Source organism: Carassius gibelio, chromosome A11 (genome assembly GCF_023724105.1).
Source record: "Carassius gibelio isolate Cgi1373 ecotype wild population from Czech Republic chromosome A11, carGib1.2-hapl.c, whole genome shotgun sequence".
Taxonomy (NCBI): Eukaryota; Metazoa; Chordata; class Actinopteri; order Cypriniformes; family Cyprinidae; genus Carassius; species Carassius gibelio.
The window spans coordinates 9,667,346-9,691,904 of record NC_068381.1 but is presented as its reverse complement, the minus strand read 5'-3'; the positions used below and the strand labels follow the sequence as shown (position 1 = coordinate 9,691,904).

The 24,559-nt window shown below is 35.3% G+C and overlaps 1 protein-coding gene and 1 pseudogene across 1 annotated transcript; one reads left to right on the top strand and one right to left on the bottom strand.

Moving 5' to 3' along the window:
* Nucleotides 1-7,900: 7,900 nt before the first annotated feature.
* Nucleotides 7,901-11,413, bottom strand: LOC128022821 (protein tyrosine phosphatase domain-containing protein 1-like; annotated as a pseudogene).
* Nucleotides 11,414-20,671: 9,258 nt separating this feature from the next.
* On the top strand, nucleotides 20,672-23,411 carry LOC128022267 (homeobox protein BarH-like 1). Its single transcript, XM_052609640.1, has 4 exons — nucleotides 20,672-21,321; nucleotides 22,318-22,609; nucleotides 22,782-22,866; nucleotides 22,955-23,411. The coding sequence occupies exons 1-4, from the start codon at nucleotides 21,120-21,122 to the stop codon at nucleotides 23,120-23,122; spliced, it is 747 nt and encodes a 248-aa protein (XP_052465600.1). The 5' UTR covers nucleotides 20,672-21,119; the 3' UTR covers nucleotides 23,123-23,411.
* Nucleotides 23,412-24,559: the final 1,148 nt, after the last annotated feature.

Genomic DNA, 24,559 nt, shown 5'->3' with positions numbered 1-24,559 from the left:
AAACGTTGCATTATGAAACTTGCATTGCAATGGCTCATCTGCAGTGAATGGCTGCCGTCAGAACAGCTGATAAAAACATCACAATAATCCATGTGTAATTTAAATAATCCACAAATTTTGTGTTTGTAATAAATTCATTAAAACACCTTGAACTTCAAACCACTGATATTGGCTGAAATATGAGTCCTCTATCCATAATATTGCTTGCTCCAGTCAAAAGGTTGTCTCGTCTGAATCGGGAGAGAAATTTGCATAGTTAAATCACTGTTTATAAGTGAGAACGGTCCAAACCGGATCTAAACAAATATGTTGTTGGATTGTGATGTGAGAGGACAGCAGGGGATGGACCTTATCACTAAAGGAAGTGTTATTGTGGATTACAGCCTCATATTTTGGCCAGAAATGACAGTGTAAAGTTAAAATGCCTTAATGGATTTGTTTCTTCCAAACACGCTGCTTTCCTCTTCACAAGACGTTAACTGATGGAGTTGAATGGATTACTTGTGTATTTGTTGTGATGTTTTTATCAGCTGTAAGAACTCTCGTTATGACGGCACCCATTCAGAGGATTCACTGGTGAGCAAGAGATAAAGAGGTGATGCTAAATTTCTCCAAATCTGTTCTGATCAAGAAACAAACTCAACTGTAGTTGCAATAGCAATGTCATAAAATGAAATGTTTCCTACTTCTTGTTGTTTTGATACTGATCATCGATCTTTACATACTGGTTAGTTACCCAGTGGAGTGATTGTTTACAAACAGCACAGCATATTGCACTGTATGACCACTTTTACATGCTGTCAGCAAAAATAACTCAATAGCTTAAGTTTGCATAAGCCTATTTAATGTCAATATAATACTGTCCCATGATCTGCAGATTCAGCTGCGGTGGTTTACATCTCCTGAGTGCAGGAAACACTGACACAGTGACAACTGAAATGATTATTGTAATGACGTAAATTAAATTCAATAGCAAAGACAGGAAACAGGATCTTGTTCAAAACACTGTTAAGTAGAAAGACAATGGCAAAACATCCATCCCAAGGATCTGGCAGTGAATATATTAAATTTGCCCACTTGGCATTTGGCAACAAAGCCTTTTCCAATCATGCTGCATATTCATCTATGAAAGGGCACGTTTCTGAGGACACCAGTGGGTGTGATAATAGTTCCTCAAAGTGAATCAAACAATCAGTAAATTGCACTTAATAAAATGTGCTACTGAATTAGCTGAGAATGCTAGCAGTTTTTCAATCTGGGAAACCTTACTTACTTTACTTATCATTCAATCATTCTCAGAAAGCTCATTACGTGATAAACAAAAAGCAGCAGACACTCAGTTTAACGCCTGAATGCTCTCGAAGGAGGCAGATGTTGTTGAATGCAGTTTGCATTTGCAGCTGAAATGTCACTCCTTGAGGTTTTGCTGCTCAAGCTTAGTGTCAAACTGATTTAAGAAATCGCACTCGTCTGTTAATTACTGCCAAATTCTGATTCCTGGTTAGATTAGTATTAAACAAACCCAGATATCTTTGACCGTTACTCAGATTACCGTACTCGAACTCACAGCTAACGGTGAGATCCTTCATCCACGTGTAGCGTTACTGGGATTCCAAAGTTATTTAATACAGAGAAAAATTAAAGACAGACAGTAATATACATTGTTTCTACCCTCAAACTCTTTATATTATGCTCAAATTTCCCTCCCTTGATTCATAAAAAATGGCGGTCTCCAGCAGCTAGCCTGTTAATACATATATCGCCCAAATACATTATCCTTCTGAACAAGTAGAAATTGCACGTGATTTTTGACAGAAATGACCCTATTAAAATCTATACAGAACAGCAAGTGACATATATAGGCTTTATTCAATTGGCATGCTAGGATAAGTGTCCCTCACAGACTAGCCAGAAAGCTAGTTTATACATCGCTCTTAAATAATGCAACATGCAATGGAAACTTATTGTAAAGTTGATCGGACGTGAGAAAAAAAATAAAGTAATGCTCGACAAAATCGACGCGGTATCCTTGGTAGTTAGAAGGGACCGTTTTGAAACACAAATGCTCCATCATACCTTCAATGTGTCCTCAATGGCAGCTGAAGGCTAGTCGGCTAACAGCTAATAGTGATGAACACCCGCGGTCAGCGTCTGTGCTGAGACTCCAGGACCCGGATGAACGCGTGCAGACTACGGGAGGATGATTGGCTCTCTCAGCTCGCGCACTCCGGTTTGGGATTTATTGAGTTATTTATTACCAATGTATATAATTATATGAAGAAATTATTATTACATTTGATTTCATTGACAAAACAATTCGTGCTTTGTACAAAAGATGCACCAACGGCAATTTAATGTATTTTAAAATGGAATGTTTAGTATATATATATATATATATATATACATACACACACACATATATATACTATATATATATATATACATACACACATATATATACTATATATATATATATATATATATATATATATATATATATATATATATGTGTGTGTGTGTGTGTGTGTGTGTGTGTGTGTGTGTGTGCGTGTGTGTAATGTTTGTTTGTGTATATGTGTAATATACTATATTATAATATTGTGATCGACAGTTATTAGAAATATGAAAACGTTTTAAAGGCAACTGGGAGTTCATTGATAAACACAATTGGTCATAAATTTTTTAAGCAAAGTTTTGTACCACCAGATGGAGCTATTGGTCTGGATATACAAATTATTTCCTAAAGGTTTGTATTATTATTATTATTAATATTATTATTAATAATACCTATTAATCGTTATCTGGATAAAAACACCGTTGATTCAACAAATCAACAACAATGAATTACACCAAGCAGAGTCATGAACAAAATTTGAGTAAAGTAGAATAAGAGTCTGCTATGTATCTATTTACAATGGCTATAGAAAATAATCACCCCTCTTAACCGGAATTAAGACGGACACAGTTCTTGTTTTATCCAGCTGCATTAATCAGTGCAACTTATAACATCCAAGAGAAAGATATAACACCAACAGAAAAAAAATCAACATCACAGAGTTGGAAAAAGTATCACCCCCTTGTGTCAGTATTTTGTTGAACCACCTTTTGCTTTAATTACAGCGTTTATTCTATTGGGATATGCGTCTAACTTTGCACATCTAGATCTTGCAATATTTGCTCAATCTTCTTTGCAGAACTGTTCAAGTGACCCCTCTACATTGCGAGTAAATCACTCGCATATGCGACTACATTTTACTCTATGCGACTAAATGATGTCTATCGTTAGCCATTGGCTAATAAATTCTTAGATTCTACTTGCCAGTGTGTGTGTTCAAGGTTATTATGGCACATTTTCACTCTCTGAACACTGACTGAACGCTTCAGAGTTCTCTCTCCATCAAGCGATCTGTACTTTTCAATACATGATCTCAAAGGACGCACAGCGCACCTGTATATACCGAACTGTACTTTTACTGTATATGGACTCACCGTCGCTTTGCTGATAGCGCTGTTTCTCACACAAACAGAGAGAGAGAGAGCGAGGGTCTATATTAGTGCATTGTATATTATTAGTATGGTAGTGGAATTAGTTGTAGTATTATATTTGAATAATAATTAATATGATCTATTACTATTTTTTTTTACAGAAACCCTGAATGACCAACAATATCTTAAGCATCACCTTAAGTTCAGTTAAAATGACAGATATGCATTCATACATGATTACCAAGTTTTAGTTCTAATCACTAAAGTTCTATCATTAAATAGTGCTTAATACCATAATATAATACTTGACTGACTGATTAAGAAGCTACGATTTAAGAAGCTGTGCCACTTTACAAAGATAAGCTGATTGGAATCATATATATATATATATGTGTGTGTGTGTGTGTGTGTGTGTGCGTACAACAGTATATCAGTCTGGCGAGTAAACTAAAATATTTACTAGCCAATGGTGATTATATTGCCAAGGTGTGCGTAGAGGGTTGCAAGTTCAGTTAAATTTGATGGTAACTGTTTGTGGACCGCCACCTTCAAGTCACTCCACCGATTTTCAATGGGGTTTAAGTCTGGACTCTGACTAGACCATGCAAGGACATTCACCTTTTTCTCCTTCATCCGTGTGCTCGGTTTTGTTGTGTGCTGTGGGTCATTTTCATGTTGGAAGGTAACCCTTCTTCTCATTGACACATTTCTGGCATAGGGCAGCAGATTTTCTCAGAAATTTAACGGTATTTTGCCCCATCCATTTTTCCTTCTATCATTACCAGTGCTCCAGTCCCTGCTGCAGAGAAACACCTTCATAACAGGACATTACCACCTCCATGCTTTACTGAAGGAATGCTGTTAATAAGATGGTGAGCTGTATTGGATTTCCACCAGACAAATTGTTTGGTGTTGAGACCAAACAATTCAATTTCAGTCTCATCTGCCTTAGAATCTTTAAGGTGTGTTTTGGCAAAGCTCAGTCATGACTGCATGTGGCCTTTCATGAGAAGTGGCTTTTTTCTTTTTTGCAGGCCTCCCATAAGCCACATTGGATATTGTTGTCACATGCACACAATGACCGCTATTTGTCATAAATTTCTGTAACTGCTTCAGAGTTGCTGTAGACACCATGGTCTCTGACCAGTTTCCTCCTGGCTCTTTCAGTTTGGAGCAATCAGGGAGGGTTTGTGTTAATTTACAATTAATTTACAAATAATTTTATAACTCAGTGATTCTGTTTTTTTTTTATTATTATTATTTTGTTGGTGTATATATTTATCTTGGATGTTATACGTTGCACCGAGTAAATACAGATGGATAAAACAAAAATTGTGTCTATCTTAATTTTAGGATGCAAAGCAACAACAATTTTTAGAATTTTAATGGGTAGTGATTATTTTCTATACCCACTGTATATAAACATTTATAGCTGTATTAACTATGAGAGGATCTTAAAGTTTTTTAAACATTATTTACCTCTGTTTTACACCTGGCATGTCTTGAGCTAAAAAATGCTGGGAAAACATGCTGTTGTTTCACACGCTCCACTTATATTGACCCCAGATGCTACACACATAATCTCTGAAGACAAGGCACTCAAATATTTTTATTTTCTGTAAAAGGATAAAGAGAGGGTCAGCCTAAAACAAAAAAAAAACAGATAAGTCTTCACAGAAACAGCAGCACTTAAATTTATTTCAATAATAAATACCTAAATTCAGATTCATCTTCATGTTTACCTTTGCATACCTATCCATAAGAATATAAAACACCATTTATCACACTCTGGTGGACTTATGCATGGAAAATTACTTTGTGACCTAGCGCGACATGAGGCAGAGAAAAGGGTGCCCTTTTACACAACTTGAGTTTGTTTGATGCACTTCTGGCAATAATTACGGCTGCAGGGCAGCTCCAGAACAGGCCGAATGAAAAGATCCAGACACACAGGACAAGACAGAGTCTTTTAAAGGAACTTCTTATGTTATCTTGCCTTTGGAGGCAAAGTTGAATTAATATATTTATAAGAAAGTGTACCAATGGTAACAATTGGGATGATAATTTTATAGACTTGAATCAAAATATAATAAATAAAAAATAAGTAGCTTTGGAAAAACCCACAATAATCCTAGTCTAGGATTTGGACATGAAAATATCTTACAATTTTTCCACAGACATGAAAAAATAAACATGTATTCAGCTGGCTATATAATATTTACTTAAAAAGACAATGCTCACATTTTAGTTGACAAATGAGGTCCGTTTCAACACCACTGTGTTATCTAGAACTAAAACACAAACATATCTGTACATATTTCTTCTGATTTGTTCTTTTTATGTTAAAGCAGCACCTTAGTAATAAATAATGCCAATAAAAGGTAAAGAGCATGCAAAAGCCTGTTTATGAGGCAGTATTTTGCTTCATTTTAGTAGGAATTGTATTGATAAATTCAAAAATTGGCCATGTTGAGCTAATCCTAATGTAAACTGCATTGCATTAAGAATGAAAGCATTAATTTGCCCTCTATTGTACCTTAAATACAAACCTTTTTGAAACCTTAAATACAAATTGCAAAGGCAAGATTCAGAAAAAAATGGGAATTTGCTTAGTTCAATAGATTACATCTACAATTATTGCATCTTTGCAAGCTGTATTATGACAAAACATTTTCATGTGAATCCTCAGTTCATTAGAGCCAAACAAAAGCATAAGAAGTAAACACATACTTTTCCTCAGTTGGCTAATAAATATTGAGTATTAAAAATAAACTATTAAGAAAATCTAATTGGAAAAATAGCCTGTCAAAACCTTGTGGCACAGACATGAATGGCAGTACAGTATTGTTCTCTCATGAATAACATATGTTACAACACATTTTTTGAATGAATAATTGTGGCAAAGACACCACTGAAAAACAGAAGATCTCTTAGTTTGTCTTTCTTTGATTTTTTTTTTCAGTTTCTCACCATCTTGATAAGTTTACATGGGAACAGTGGCAGGTCACCTCAAGCTCCTCTATTGCTTTTGTTCTCAAATCATTGAGGACAGAGATCATTACGTCTTTTAGAGTCTTACAGCTTAACTGCCCATTCTCTGAATCTTAGGAAATCTAGATTAGACAAAGATTATAATCGCATGATTAGAATAAATCATCTAAAACTATCAAAACCTTACTAGGTGAAAAAAAACATCTTCAATTTCCACAAATAGTCTCTTGTGAAAATGTTTTGTGGCCATGACTTACCCAAGTAACTGCTTTGATTTTGCGTTCAAAAAAGGCATTCTCAACCTCTTCTGGTACTGGAAGAAAATGAGCAGCACAGTCAAGAATACACAAAAGGATTTGTCTTTGTCCCTTAACAACATAAAATTACACACAGTTGTTTTAGTGTTCACGTAATCCATTTAGATGGTGAAAAAAGGCACATTTGTAATATATACAATAAAAGAGTGGTTCTCAACTAGGGGGCATCTGCAAACTTCCAGAGAAGACCCAGTAAGTCCTAATAGTAATTTAATTTAATTGTATTAATTTTAGTCACGATGAAACGGAAGTAGCAACAAATCAATTTTTCCCAGTATTTTAACATACATCTGAGTGAAACAGATCATCGAAAATGTAGGATGTGGACTTGGTTTTATCAAATGGCTGTTAATTTGAAAAGAAACATATGTACAAATTATAAAGTTCACTGTAAGATTTATAACATGCATTTAGAAAATAGGGTGAATTTTCATTTATATTTTTACTCTTTACATTGTTTTAACACAGCTTTATAGAAAATTATGATGCTAATGTTTATAATATCTTAATATCCTCAAGCCTTATAGTTAGTTGCATTTCACAGATTAAAACTGGGTGATAATACAGTTTACAGTTTGTGATTGTACAAGTAATCAAGCAGTTGAGGTATGCGATATAACAACTATAAACAAACTATGCAAGTATACTGTATGTGTACAAATAAAATTGGGCATACTGTACCAACTCTATATAAAGAGTTGGACGAAAATAGTTACATTTTGTAACAACAAAATCAGGCAGTTGAGATTTGCTATAGACTATATATTGTATATAGTGTATGGAAGAGAATAAAGTTGGATATAATCCATATTATTAAAATAAAAAAAATTTAAATTAAAACTAATTAAACTGCAAAAAGCTTACATAAGGAGGGTTTTCGGAAAAAAAAGGTGAAGAACCATTGCTCCAATCACACTTTTTGGCTTGACACCTTGTCGAGTGAATTCAGCGCATGTTGGGGATTGAATCTGTTTCCAGCCAAAGTCTCAACATCATCTTTTGTGATGGCGGGCTCCTTCAGTTGTTCTAGCCAAGACCACATGAGCGTGGAGAGCACCACAGGATCTCTCACGGTGCACAACCTTTCCCATGCACGTTCACGGGAGTTCAGCTCTGTCTGAGGGGCAACGGCAATCACAGAAGCTACTGAAAGTTACAGAGTGAATGTCTGAAGTTGTATTATAGAAGAACAGGACTAAATCCTTCCCAAATGCTTGACATTGAGACTGTGCTCCTGAGGTCTTCTCCATCAATGTCCATCATAAGAGCTTTGGCCACAAACAGATGACGAGTCTCAGGTGAAAGTTCACTTTGAAGCGTAAAAAAAATATCTGTCAACGGATGTATGGCATCATAGGCTGGGTTTTCATTAGTGTTGAAGACATACTGTCACTGGACCTCCCTAGAAAGACATAGGACATGCTGCACTTTGTCTCCTTCTGTGGTGTTCGTTTTACAGAGACAGGAGAGTAGGATACTTGGCTTTCAACTTTTTTGGATTGTACCAGGAAGCTACAGGAACCAGTTGAAGAGCCATGTTTGGGAGTGTTGTTGATTTCGGAAGGCAGAAGCTCAGGGGTTTGTGTAGCTAATCAGCTCTGTGACACATAAACTTCAGTAAAGTTTAAATCAGATTCGCTGCCAAGAGCATTCTGAGGACTTTGTAGTACCTGCACACTGGGGTCCAGTTTGTTCAAGTCTGAGTCACTAAAGCTAGGACATTTCCTCATGATGAGCTGAGATGTGTACGTATTGTCTACCGTCGGCCATCTCCGAAGCACATCAAACTCCTGGTCGCTACAGAGAGCCCGATCATGAGGTGGATCACACTGGGTTTCTTTAAGAAGCAAGCTGGGTTGGTCAGGAGAGAGAGGTAAGGATATGGGAATCCCTTTCCCCATCATCTCTTTCCCTAACTGCTGAAGGGCTTGCAGCGAGACTGTGTTCTCTACTTCCTCTGTGAGGTCTGGGATGTCCAACACCTCCTCTTCCACTGTTTGGCAGTCCTCTGCTATGTCCAGTAAGAACCTGCATACCAGGTGTATGATTTTTGGCACATTCTTCACGAGACGTGCTTCAGCAGGTGCCGCTGATGAGTCAGGTACTGTTTGACCATTTGAGCTTTGGGCTCGGCACATGAGAATATACTCTGCAGTGGCGCAAGGAACCGGGCGAACTCTTGCACACACCACAGTTGGCCACGAGTCTGGATGGAATTTGGACGTTTAGCTCAAATGAACAAAATGGCCTGATCTGACCCTCTTGCATGGCAAATGACATCACCTTCACCATGTCAAGGATAGAAGTCAAGGATGCCAAGCCATAGTCCTTCCATCCAAAGTTGTAAAAATAAACTGCAAAAAGTCTCTTAAGATGAAAAAAAAGTATTTTAAAAATGTCATTCAAGAAATTCAGACAGCATACGTTTTTTGTGATCTATTTGTTTTTAGCCTGTCAATGTCTAAAACTATTAATTTTCATAATAAACACAACTTATTACATGTTCAAAACAATGGTAATCAAAGTAAAATAAACCATTTCAATATTTGTGTGAAAAATTTTTGTAATTTATATATTTGTGTACTTGTCCCAATGTCCCAAAGCAGTTTTTTCCCCCTTAAGTTAGTGCACTTGTTTTCCAAGAAGACAACTAAGTTATTAGAGTATCACTTGTTAACTGTGCTGTGTGTCATTTCCAATTTACAAGCAGTACTTTTTTTCAAATTCTGTAAAAAAAAAAAAAAAAAAAAGGGGTAAAGAAATATTACATTTTATTTAGGTTACATTAAATGCTAGCTACAAAAAAACAAAGGAGATATTTTATTTTAAAATTATAAAAAAATATAATTTTCACCACCATCATTTAGACTGCTAAACACAAAACATAATTTGCGATGTGGTGGAAATGACGCTGTAGTGGATATTTTTCATTAATGATTACAAAAAGCCGGCCAACCGGCTAATTAACCCACTAATTAACCCCATAATTGAAGAAACACCTCTACATGTTGTTAATATTTATGTAAAACAATATTCTGTTCTTACTGGGGAACATAAATTATATAACACACATAGGATCTCTCATCAGTACGGACTCTTCTTGAATTTGAGAGACGTTTCAGTCATGTTTCGACATGCAGCACTCTTTGGAAATTGTGCCTTACATAGTTTCCCAGAAGGTGCTGTCTATAAGTACATCACCAATCTCAGGAGATCTTGTTAAAGGCTGCCAACCCCACTAAGCCTAAAAAACCTAAATGGAAGCTGAACAACTCCTGCAAGCACGATCACTGTATGCATAGTAAGCAAATATTGCATAAAAGGTTCTTTAGCTTGTCCAACACATTGACAATTTAATGTGATAATAGTCTGGATTGATCCCTGCCTGATTTCCTCGACTACTGAGAGAGGAAGAGGTGTATGTTTGTGTGCATGTGTGAGTTACTCACTCCCTGCCTCCATGAAAACCTCAAGGCGATAGGTAAAACCGCTCTCAGCTGGCGTGTTCCCCTGGATGCTGCAGGTTAATTACTGTCTTTAAGCCACACCTGGGAATCAGTTATTGATAGTTCGATGACGTTGAATTTTTCAATGGTTTCAGTTGAAGGTCTTGCCATGGCTAACATGTAATCAGTTATCCTGTGAAAAGAGTATAAATTAAATATCAACAAAATATCTGACTCAATAACATTAATACAAATATTCCAAAATAAGAACTAAAAGAAATGCAAATGGTTAACATGCAAGTGAGCAGTTCTATTTATTGTCATATCAGTATCAAAGGCAACATTATAATATTCATAGAAAACAAACAATTTTTAAATAATAAATAAATCATTATTTATATAAAATCTACTGGCCATCCACCCAGGATTGACTCGAAATTGGATGTAAAATAAAATAAATTAACTAAGATTTATTTGTTTGTTTGTTTACCTTATCAGTATGAAATGCTAAAATACGTGTTAAAATATATATATTTTTTGTCCGTTTTTTTTTTTTTTTGCCATATCAGTATGCAAGGCAATTTTTATGAAAAAAAACAAACAAACAAATATAATTAGGAAAAATTATGAATTAAATAAAATGTTATGGTCTAAAATTTGTTCATTCAAGTAACAATATAGCTGAGGTTTGAATTTTTTAAGACTAATAATAAATATTTTGGCATGTTCATTTCAAACAATGCACATTTAGTCTGATTGGTTAGAGAGCAAGAAGACAGCTTACCAGGAGGAGTACAGTCCTTCAGTGGCTTGCTCTTTGAGGGGTTTTCGTATGTGCACGCTCGACCACCACAAGCCATGGAGCACTGCATATATCCTGGGATGACATGCCTCAAAATCTCGCCCACTTTGTTGTACTTTGCAGTGGGTACTCTGACATTTACTACAAAAGAGATGAGAAAAATTAGACTTAATATTTAGTAATTAGACTAATTAGCTCCAATTTAAACATGACATATTACATCCACAATCTGTGATGTCAGTCTGTGCCTTGGACATGCTACCCACCACAGTGACCCTTTGTGAAGAGGAAGTCAGAACCACGGCTGAGCTACGCTGCCTCTTCAGCAAGATCTCTGAAGCTGAGTCTCGGTGCGTCTTTTGAAAACCCATGAAGATTTCTTCTACCAGGAAAGAACAAGCCCGTCAGGTCTCCAATCTACCGATGACACTACATTTATCACAGCCTGAACAAACTAAGCGCTGACCCCAGAGCAGTGAATCGTCGGTATAATCACCGCGCTGCACAAAAGACATGAGAGACCAATACAATAAATCGGTCCATCAGTTGCTCTCCATGGTGATCAAGTTCGAAGTCTGTGGAAGGCTGTGCAGAAGCTGTGTGTGTATTGTCTCAGGTGGAAGAGAAACATGGTGATGTGTGTTTTATGGAAATACTCTGGTTGCATAACCCTGCAAGATGAGTCTTGAATTACACATTTTCAACTCCATCTGATGCGCTGAATACAACGATTCTATGTAACTCAGAGCATAAAAACTAGGGTGCTCCGATTGATCATCTACCGATCACTATCGGTCAATAATCGCTTTGGGATGTTTGATCGGCGGTGTCTAAAAAAGGCCGATCTCATAAAATGATTTAAAGCTGATGAGAGGTTTTGTATGACATGCAGCGGCACCTTCAGCCTCTGTCCGGCGCGGGTGAAATAATTATAATGCTGAAGGTGAGGTGCAATTCATATTTCTTCACTAAAGAAAATTTAAAATAAAAAATCTAAAGTAATTTGAAAACTTCCTGTAAGACATAATTTCATAAAACAACGCGAGTGAAACACCACGCGCGCTCTCTCTCTCAAAATATGCAAATGGATTCAAATCACCACACATCGCGTCCATCTATAAACGAGCTGCATGCAGCACAGCAGACACAGACACAGTTGTCACTTGCACAGTCGAGGCAGTGTTGTCACTCACTAATATTCATAAATTGCATTCTTTTTTTTTCTTCTTGTCAGTGTTTAACCATTCAGCGCTCGTGGGCCAGGTGTGAAAAAGAAAAAAAAACAACAACAAAAAAACACAGTACAGCTGACTGTTTCTGTCAATGGTACGTTTTAATTTTGAATGTTTGTGATAATGTAAGAAAAGTATTTTAAATGTTTTGCCACTTGCTTCAGCAACTGTTTTGTGCTGTAAGCTTTTGTGCAACAACTGCAGGTGTCTAATAACAAAAACGCTCTCCATGGTCAAACATTTAGGTGAGATAAATATATATATATTGAAAATGTCTAATAAATGCTCACCTCCACCCCTACAAAAAATACCCTCCCACAAGAGTCATGAAGGAAATTCCGGTTTGGACTATTACTATAGTAATAATTCTACATGATAAAAATAAGGCTTTAAAACTATTGATATCGGTGATTGTATTGGCAAAGACTGCTTTCTGTGATCGAAGCACCCCTAATAAAAACTGATTAAGAAAAGTAGTTTCCTCATACATCAGTCAAATCAGCATCTGAAGAAGCATATGAAAGTTTTTATTACCGTGGCCATTAGTGTTCTTTCTCACCTAACCCACCTGAAATCAGAGGAAATTAAAAGGAGATACATTATCTCTATGATTCCTTTAAATATATTGTGAAAAAATATGACAAAAAACTGTCTGAACCAGTCTAGATAAGTTAACGTAGTCATTTAATTACCCTTGGAAAGATGGTAGTATACAAAAATATATATTTGTGTATACTACCTTCAAAGAATGAAAAAAGATCTCCACACATCCAAAATCATCCAAAAAGCTTGTTTGTATCAATATTTTATAAAAGGCAAAATATACATCAAAGCAGGGCTGCACGATTATGACAAAAAAACACAATTGTTGATTATTCCCTTGTAACTTTAATTGCGATTATTAATTATGACTATCACAATTTTAATTGAATGATGTTTTGAATAACTTTATATCATTGTTTGAAGCAACAGCATGCCCTATTTTTATATGAAAGTAAACAAGCTGAAAACACTCTACCTGAAAAAAGTGTATTGCTTTTCTATATCAATAAGCATCAAATGTCAACTATGTATTGCAGAAAGATTCACGTAAGTGGACTTTTTTTGTTGTTGTTGTAATTGTGCCATTGAATGATTACATAATTTTGGCATCCATAATTTTAATTTTGATTAGAAATTTGATTAATCGCACGGCACTACATCAATGTGCAAAAAAAAGTGTAGAAGTGCAGCAAAACGTTTTTGGGTTTAACCCTTCCGCTGTGCCATTTTTATGTTTCTGAAAGAAATCTCTTATGCTCACCAAGGCTGCATTAATTTAATAAAAAAATACAGAAAAAACTGTAATACATTCCTAACTGTAAACAATATTATTACAATTTACAATAACTGTTTTATATTTTAATATATTTAAACATCTAATTTATTGCAGTGATGTAATGTTGAATTTTCAGCGGCCATTAGCGTCATATGATCCTTCAGAAATATTTCAAAAAAACATTTATTATTATTGATGTTGTGCTGTTTAATATTTTTCTGAAAAGCATGATTTTTTTCTTCTCAAGTTAAACAGCACATATTTGAAAAAGAAATATTCAGTAACATAAAAAAAATAATTTCTAAACAAAAGGCTGTTCAATATTTCTGTCTGTTCAGTCCTTTAGTATCAGAATCTCACCTAAATTATTTTCAATATAAGACATGAACCATTTCAGATATGACCCAGCCACAGGCAGAGAATCAGCAGTGTATTACCTGGCTCCATGTCAATGCTGGACTCTCTGCTGTTAGCTGAACTGCTGGTGTAGTATAGGGCAGGTCACTCAACAAACTGACGCCTGCTGCCATGGCAGACACTGAAACGAAGCAAACATGGTGTCAAAGCCTCAGACATGAAACAGGGTAAAGAGTCAGGAAACAACATAAATGTGGAAGGTGGAAGATGCAAGGTTGGTTGCTGGGGAGTTTTCCCTCCTGGGAGGAAAAGGTAAGTGTGGTGTTGTGTCACACATTGGATCTTGCATTAGTGCTAGTGGTATATATAATGAGCACAGAGGTTACAACCTCTGCCCTCCAAAAGATCTAGATAAGAACAGAGTGTAAAATAAAGAACTTCACATATTTCAGGGTGATCTTGACACTTTAGGAAACCTTCTATACAGTCTTTGATTGTTGTGTGTATTAAGTGAGTTTTTTTTTTTTTTTTGTACATAGAAGCTATGGAAACTTCAATGTGTCAGTTTAACCCTACACTGCATATCGAGTGCCAGTGGTGACAAGTCGCGTTACCATTGTGACTGTAATAGGCATTACATAATCACAGGTAGGAGCAGCAATTACTGTAACGGTCATCATGCACAGAGCTATTACTTCTGGATTTTCACATTACTGCTTATTAATATCTTGCATGATAAATTAATTTGCTCTGACAATGGTAGAATATTGTGTCAAATTGGGAGTTTATTTATCACACTTTCTGAATGTAGTTTGAAAGCACTAAGGAGTTATATTCAAAGACACAGCATCTGCAGGATTTTTAAAATCAAATTTAAGACTTTTTTAAAGAGCTGCACATATGAGTGGGGTAGGGCAATGTATGGTAACATATTAAACTGTAAAATGACTGTAAAAAGCATGATTTACTGTTCAGATACAGGTTTTCGCAAAAACAAAAAGTTTCATAAAATTATAAACTTCCTATCTTCTTGTCAGTCCACCAGTTCACATTTACAACTGTTTGTTAGCTGATGATCCAAAATCTATGTTCTATGAACTCAAATAAAAAATTATTCCAAGAGCCATTAATGCTACTATGAGAAAAACATGTAATTCATTTTTTTATGTTTTAATTTTAGTCATGTTTTACTTATTTTTTTTAAATAAGAATACAGTTTTCATTCATTTTTATTTTAGTTCATCCGACAAAAATGGTACAGACCAACAGCCTTCTCTCACTCTTGATCTGTTTTTTTTTTCAAAGTAATTAAAAATATATAGAAACTGTTTAAAACAAGGATTTATCAAGCCAACATTCAAATTTTGTCTTGATTAACATTTCCTTCCAGTTAATTTATTGATCTTTAACAATCGAAAGCCGATGAGAATAGTGCTGCTTTAAGTAATGACTATTTGTGTTTGGTTTCTGTAGTCATCTTTGGCACATTCAGGATGATGTTAGCAGTCATTTGATATGCTATGATTGATTCACACTGTAAAATAAGAAGACACATGACAACATAGTGGCTTTATAAGTCTCATTTGCATTGTAACATACACTTCTCCTACACACTGATCCAACAGAGACAAAGTGAATCCCCACCTGAAACACCCCAAAACTCAACCTGACACGAGTCAATCAGTGTGTGCTATTCATCTGATTAGGATTTTTTTTTCCTAATCCTGATCAACACTTCCATCATCTCAGGTGCTTTCAAGTCAGTCTTGCGTCTTATATTTTGAGATCATTTTATTTATTCCTATTTTAGTCCTGCAGTTCAAACGTTTATAATCGTTATAGTCAAGTCAAGTCACCTTTATTTATATAGCGCTTTAAGCAAAAAGGATTGAAAAGTATTTGAATAACATTATGAACATGCTTGCAAACAATATTCCAGCTGTCACCCTTACAAAAGCTGTTGGAGTCTGAGCTTGGGTGAATCCTTGAACGCTGCCCACTGGATTTAATCAGAGGGGGCTGATCACTTTCATCTGAACTTTGAACTGATTTTTCAAAGCATTTTCAAATCCAACAGAGATACAAAAAGGACTATATACATATATCAGATAAGTGTTTTTGCTGAAATTGCACGATTACTATTATGCATTAATTACCCAAACCACAGACTGATTTCTGTTACCACTGATGACTGTGTAATAAACCATACAATTATCATAAGAGTTAAAGGCTGCAGTTTATTCAGAATGTCCCTTATTGTAAAGGTAAGCCACAACCTCTCAGCATACTGTAAATGACAGCTTAAATGTCTTAGTGAATGTGTTTAGTTAGGCTTACATGGCCTTTCAGATAGTGTTACCTCATCCAATCATAGCACTCACTGAAGCGTTTAGAGAAATCTTGCCGTTGTTGTTGGCTCAGTGTCTGACCCTTCACATGTCCTCTTCTTTAGAAACCAACAAGTACACATGACGTTTCCGCAGCTACAGATCTATGCAGATATCTATCATGCGAACCATTCAGCTAAGAGTTTATTTACATCAGCATAAGACATCCAGACTAAACTGCATCATGAATTCCAGCCCAAGGTCAAGAGGAGAAATCTGTTTTTGTAATGTACTGCTTCCCTGATTATGGAGCTAAGTAGATTTTATATGCAACATTTCAAAAATATTTACATAATTTATTGTTCTTGTTATGTTGTACAAAGTGTATGACAATACAGTGCGGCTTAAAACTTTTTTAAACATGTATTTGAATCTGGGAATGCAAACTTTCCTTTCTGGGATGAAAAGCATAACATAGATAAATTATAGATTTGTTTATGTTTATAAATTGAACTTGAACCACATTATAATCAACAGAATAAAGACATGGGGAAATTGTTCATAATAAACAATATACTATTCTGCACACTTGAGGATAATCTTATACATACAAGTTTATCATTGTTATTATGAGAGGTGATCAAACTCTATGACAGCTTGCTTTCAAAAGACTAAACATAAGATTATAATACAAATTCCCAGTATCTTATCTGTGTTAACTGCTTTCATCACAGAAATGAATGCATGTGTAACATTCAATGATTGACAGTGACATGCATTAAAGCTCACCAGAATCACAACACATCTTTTGCGTTCCTGTATTGAGATTATTTTCCTTATATACACTATTTCAAAACAAACCGAGATGCAAATACACATTAAAAGAGTTTAGAGCAGAACACATACTAACTGATTGCATAGTTAATCTCTTGAAGTGCAGCTAGCTAACCTTTAATTCTATTGTGCTAAAAGCAAAGGCTAACATTGAGGCTCATGTGTCCGATTGTTACATACCTCAGTCCCTATATTCGGATTTTGACAGACCAGTGAGGTCATGGTGAAATGCAAAACCATGAATCAATAACAGAGATTGTCGCGTGCATTTGTATCCGTTACACTTGGACTCAAGGGGATGTTACACTGTAACAGGTTGTGGAGGAAACAGACAAGGCTTGTTATTGGCCGATCCGTGGTCACGTGATCAAATTAGGGTTGTAAAGCACAGCTGAAGAGCGACGAGCGCACGTGAGGAGTTGGGACTGAAGTTGACCACTCGAGGAACAGCAGATTTGGATCCTGTATGGCTGAGCTTCATGTTAAGTGGTATTGGCTCATCTTAAGCATGCACTTCATCTTCTTGAAATAATGAACTGAAGTATTTACATACTTAAATCCCTGCCACTGCAAATGATGAAATCATATTTCATAAGGTAGTCACTAATGCAAACGCCATTTCCAATCGCTTATGTATAATAATCAAGACGACTGCAGTAGCCTATAATATGGTGCCCACATATGAAAATGCCTCTGTTTAAAAATTTAAAAATGTTATATTTTTACAATACCTTATAAGATAAATAATGTATGAGTAGCACAACGTTGAAGTGAAAATTTACATTTCAAAATGTTTTAGTATTTGCTATTATTTGCTTTAATGAAAAATACAATTTGTGTAAAACCTAATGAGCATACCATCCCACTTGATTTGAGAATGATCCAAATAGCATCTTGTGTTTCATTCGAATCAAGAACATCTGAACTTTAGTAAAAGGTGTAGTCAGCAGACCTTATTTAGGCTGTAAGCGATAAGTACAGTGAATTCAATGGATTGTAATGTTGTTTATTTGTATGGACTGCTTTAAATTCAACATGGCCTCTAATAATTGAGGTATGTGCCACACATTTGCTAATGAATTTGTGCATTTTAAACATTTTAAAATTTTAGAATGCTCTGTTTTTTCTCCCAACATGAATTAAAATTGGAGTCCCAGATTTTAGGGGGTAGACTTCTGAACTCCACTGTAAGCATAATACCTGATCAATTTAGATGGAGGCTTATGATGCTCTACCAGGGGTGTCTTGTAAGTAGCTTGGTGGAGCGGATGGTTAAGCACACAGTAGATTAATACACTAAGCTGTTGCTGAAGTGGTCCCACAATACTGCATAGCAATTGGCTATAACCCCACTGGTTAATTATGCAGTTTAAAACTACATTTAACTGAAAAGTGAATGCAATGCACAAATGCAGCTAGTGGAAAACTGACCTAAATTTGCCTTAAAAAAAAAAAAAAAAATATATATATATATATATATATATATATATATATATATATATATATATATATATATATATATATATATATATATATTCGGACATTAAGACCATTGGGAATTACACGTTTACTGTCTTTTGACAGAAATTTCTTTGTTTGTTTTGAAGTATTGTGTTAGCTAATTGTGCGTCGAATGAACAACATGCATATTTTCTTTTTCTTTCTATTCTTTATCTTCTTTCTAATAATCGATCTATTTCTTTAGATTTTTATTTTTTATTATATATATAATAAAAAATAAAAATCTAAAGAAATAGATCGATTATTAGATCTGTTCACGGATACTTTGCAATCAAGCATTCACATGATGTCTCCTAGTGGTTAAAAACAGAAGCGCTCCCACAAGAGGCCACCTTGCCTGTAGAATATAATCTTGCATGGGTGAATACTGAGAAGGGGTTGAATGATAATTTCTGTCTTTCTTTCTTTTTAAGAAAATTTATTTACAGAAATTTCCATGGCAATATTTTTATTTCTGTAACGTGCAGATATGTCAATTCAATATAAAAATAATAATAATAATATGAATTACACAACAAAAAGTAAATAATTATAACACTGAACATCCAGATATAGGTACGCACTTTATAAAAATAATATAATTTCGCACGATGAAACAGAGAAATCTAGTATGATAAAGAAGAAAGAAGATAAAGAAAATATGCATGTTGTTCATTCGACGCACAATAAGCTAACACAATACTTTAAAACAAACAAAGAAATATCATTTCTGTCAAAAGACAGTAAACATGTAATTCTCAATGGTCTTATGTCCGAAGGAGTGACTTTACCGTTAACATGCATCGTCTCTTTAAAAAAATAAAGATATTTGAATTATATATGACATTTTCAATATGAATCGTGAATGCATAAAACATTTTTTTTAATCATTTTCCTTGTTTCTAATGAACTTGCGTACACATATAGGCTACCACCTTATATTAAAAGTACAAACAGTAGGCCTATTTTCAATGCAACACTTCGCCATGTTAAATGGATTCATGATATTTTCAAGGGGAAAAAAGCTAGCCTATACTTGTCTATATCAACTGAAATACACAAGAATTTCATAACGATGGTGAATATCCTATAAATCAGTAGTTGTCAATTCCAGTCCTGGGATAACACAGAACTGGAATTGAGAACCACTGCCATGAATTATTCACAATTGTTTTATTCATCAACGAATTATAAAAGCGCAAACTAAGACCTGAATAAACCTTTTATATTCTCCATTATAATGTTAAAATGTTCAATTGTGTGCCTATAGCCTACTGCAATTAAAAAGTACATGTAGTTAAAACCTTTTTATTCCTTACATCTAAATTAGGCCTATATTATATATTTTAATATTTAAAATGCGTTACATCATCGCAAATAAAACACCAGCGAAATATTTACAAGTTCTTTAAATTCTCGCAAGACATTTTTGCTGAACATGTTTTAAAAGACCCTGATCTCTTCGGTTTTGAATTGTTTGAATTTAATATACAATGTAATCGATATCTATTAATAATCATGAATGACCTCATTGTTTAAAAAATGTGATAAGCGCATATATTTGTTTCGAGAGGATTGAATCAGTTTCATTTTGGCAAGACTTTCGTTTATTTTTTCCAAGTTTAGGTGGAATAAAACAACGTGTCTCTAATGTAATTTAATTATATATTGTACAAGAGAAAGTTGGTGAAAGATAAGCGATTTATTTAGAAACAAATAAACTTCGATAGGTACTATATCTTGTAGAAATCAAGTGCAGAAAACACATGTAGACCTAGATGCGTAAGACCTACAAAAAGTCTTCACGTTCAGAAATGGACGCATCTTTAGAAAAAGTGTAGCCTAATCAAATCATTTTTATATGAACGGCTGTTTCTTTTCTTTCTTTTTTTTGTTCTTTTTTTTCTTTTTTCTTTTTAAATTTTTTTTAAATTTTAGGATACGACCAGAAAGCATTAGCCTGACCCGCTTTAAAAGTAAACTTATTAAAATGATCAAAGACATCTAAAAAAGAGTCACACGACAAGTTCAATATTTTGCCTATGATTTTCCCCTTGATTTACAGAGTGTGCCCAAGCATGCTGAGAAGGAGGTGTGGCGTTGTGCTAGACCTCCTTAAACTCAGATGTCCATGATCCTGCTTCAGAGCTCGGGTTGGTGCGGTAAGAACAGAAACAGGCTGTCCTTGCTGGGCGGATCAGACTTCTCACTCCAGCTGCGCAGACGGGACCACACATTTCGGAACTCTTTAAAAGAAAATCAACAATTTTACTCGTATTTTCAGCATTCTAAGGTCGAGCTTCAGTAAAAGTCTTCTTTACGTATTTCAAAAGTTCTCCACAAACGCAAGGATGTTTTTTTTTTTTTAAATGATCATCGCATGTAAAAATCTGAATGGACGTTTATGCCTCGGTGCTTCACAAGGACATCTGAATCCTCAATGTGACCTCAAGGTTTCTTTAAGCTTGCAGGAGTTACGGAGAACATTTGCTACATTTAAACTATAATAATGCAACATCCTTTGGAGATCGGGGCGCACTACTACCCCCCGGAAGCCCATCCAGACCAAAGATCTCACAGGTACAGGAGTTTCATGATTGAAGAGATTCTTACAGAGCATCCGGATCACAAGATATCAAGTCCCACTGGAGACCTCCTCAAATTTGGAGTACATGCCCTTTTGTCCGCCAGACCATACCACAGCCACTTAGGTAAGTACCGTGACCTTTCAGTCAAACGATAGTTTTGAGATCCGGCATGGGCAATCCCTTAGTCTTAAACCTTCTCTTAAAATAGGGACATTCAAATTGCACAACCTCCCAATTTGCCTACTCAAAGACTCAAAGAGAAAAGACTCCGCATTGTGTCTGTTGACCAACACAAATATCAAATCGAAATATATGCAATGCAATGGACCGAGCAAGCTTATAAAAATTGCAAATGCACGTTCAGTTCAGGCCCAACTGCGCGCATTTTTATTTTTTACTTCTATTGATGCTCCGGGAAAGTTCTTACCAGCATATGAAAAATTAAAATAAAAAATACAAATGTGTTGTATTTGCCGCCTTAAATTGTAAAATAAAATAATAGTGGTGCCAAAGTTACAAATTGCACTGATACATTTATTGTACTTTTCAAAAACTTTTAATTGGATTACAAATTAAGAAAATTCAGTTGAAACTGCAGAAATCGATTAGAGAAGACTAAAATCATTGTGACAAGTTAAACGTTTTGAAATAAATATTTTGTGATGAAATATTTTTACACCGAGGGAGCATAATGCAGCTAATTTCGAGCTTGACGTTCAAATATTCATGTATGAAAAATAAGACTCAATTTTTAAATGAGACCACCCGTTATGGATGATAGATGTAAGCAAAAATTCATCTAAGATTGCCATGTAAATAATCAGTCTGTTTATCCAGGATTTATAGTATCTTTCGTAAAAAAAAAAAATAATAATAAAAATAAAAACCTTATGGATTCAAAAGCATGTAACTCAACTTTAACAGATTGATCAGGAAAACGTAGTATTTTATAGATATATAAAGTTGCACATAAAATACCTTTCATCATGATGAACCATTACATATCCATCCAAACTCTTTCTTTTTTCTAACTGACATGAAAATGTCACTATCATCAAGATGTAGTCCCGATTAGATTATCATGACTAACACACACACATACAATTGTTTCACTTCCAGTCCTGAAAGCAGATCAGACCAGTATCCTAAAGTTTCCAGTATCTCCTCTGTCCTGCTCGCTCGGGGCGCCGTTGGGCTCTGCGCTTCTGGCCGGAGCTGCGGGTCTCCAGCTCGGCTCTTCATCCCATCATCTCCCGCTGGACCTCCACCTTCGGGGTAAACTCGACCCTGGAGCTGATTCAGTAAGCAAGACAAAGAAAGGAAGAAGAAGTAGGACTGTGTTTACAGAACTACAGCTGATGGGCTTGGAAAAACGATTTGAGAAGCAGAAGTATCTCTCAACTCCTGACAGGTAAACACGCTTTTAATGTCAATTATTTAAACCAATGTCAGTGTCACAGTTTTTTACCCAAATGTAGCCTATTACTTTGTTATGAGCATAATTATGGACCTACAGTTTGCATGCAAAGGACATATTGGTGTTCTCTAAGAAATGACTTAGAGGACAACTTTCTCTTTTACAGAATAGACCTGGCAGAGTCTCTAGGCCTGAGTCAGCTTCAAGTCAAAACGTGGTATCAAAACAGAAGAATGAAATGGAAGAAAGTCGTAAGTTCTAATAATAGGCATAGATATTACGATTCAACTGTCGTACCTGTGGAAATGGATACCTATATGCACTGTTGTTGCTTTGAAGGTGTTGCAAGGAGGAGGACTAGAATCTCCGACCAAACCCAAGGGTCGTCCAAAAAAGAACTCCATCCCCAGCAGCGAGCAGCTGTCGGAGCAGGAGAGGATACGAGACGCGGACCGCTTATCCGACGGCGGTGCTTCTTCACTTTCTGATGCAAACCAAGAGGAATAAACGAGAACACGATTGTCTCCGGGACGCAAACGGACCTATAATCGGCCTCTTTGGATCATTGTGCACCGATGCCTTTATGCTGGCACTTACAGACCTAACCACTTGGCCTGATTTTATACCACCTGTTTTGTCTGTTTGTTTGATTACGCCAACTTCTGCGGGCCTCGAAAAGTCAAAGTGAACTTTTTTTCCAGGACCAGAGCGGTGGTTAGTGAACAGTCTTTCTCTCAGCATTGAAGGCTGTGGTATCATGGACTTTTTTATCGGCATATATTGTGCTTTTTACGCTTTTCATTGGTATTTCATAAATATTCTTAAAAAAAAAAAAAATTAAAATGTTTTGTTTTTTTTCGAAGACTTGTGGCAAGTGAGTTTTTTTTTTTACATGGTACCACAAAATACACAAATGACAGCAGCATCATAATAAGTCAAGTCAACCATAATAATAATAAGAATACCCATGAATAATATAAAATTCCTCGTTGCGGTTTTTCGTTTTATGTTGTGTCAGATTCTTGCGCCATATCTCATCAGGCTCATCGAATGCGGGCTACATGTGTAATTTTACGCAGAACTGTTTATGGCCTAACTGAGCCCCATCACACCGCGCATTCAACTTCTTCTGGCGTGTTTACGCAGTAAAAGTAAATATGTGGTAACACAATATTTTCCAAAGTGAGATTATTTATTTTCACAGAAAGATCCTTTTAATCAAAGACAACGGTTATGGTTACTGGTTCAGAAGTGTCTGAAGTAAGCGATTTGCAGTTTGATGAATGTGTAGGCCTGTTCATTTTGTACCACAGTAGTACTTGCAAAATGCTAAACTGATCTTATTCTGCTGATAACTGTGGAATTTGACTGTTTAGAAAATAGGCTACGTTCTTTTTCTCAATTTTCCTTAGGCTAACATATTTAACACCTAGGTCCCTCGCCTGATTTCTTGCCAAAAGAGCATAGATATTGAAATAAAAAGTAGGCCAACACATTATGATTCATTTTATTAATATCTATTTATTTTTATTAAATTAGTAGGCTATATAATTAATTAACAAATAAGTATTACATTAGACTTACATTAAGCTTATAATGCAGATCAAGTTGTACATTCAAATAGTTTTATTAAACTTTGTTTCATATTATCATACGGACTACATTTTTTTATATTGGCCCAGCTACTGCTTTGCTTAACATTTACAAAATATTTGTTATTGATGTGGTCTAATGAATGTTAAATTAGTAACGTAGTCCATTAAAACAAAATTGCGTATTTTGCGTCTTCTGGACAAAGTTATTGATATCACCAATATGCATAAACCTCCAGTAGCCTTCACAACGCGGATCCATGACGGCAGAACCAAAGACGAAATGTTTGATAAATAATGAGAAACTGTCTGGTCTGATTAAAGTCTTGACTAATCGTTTGAAATATTTTTT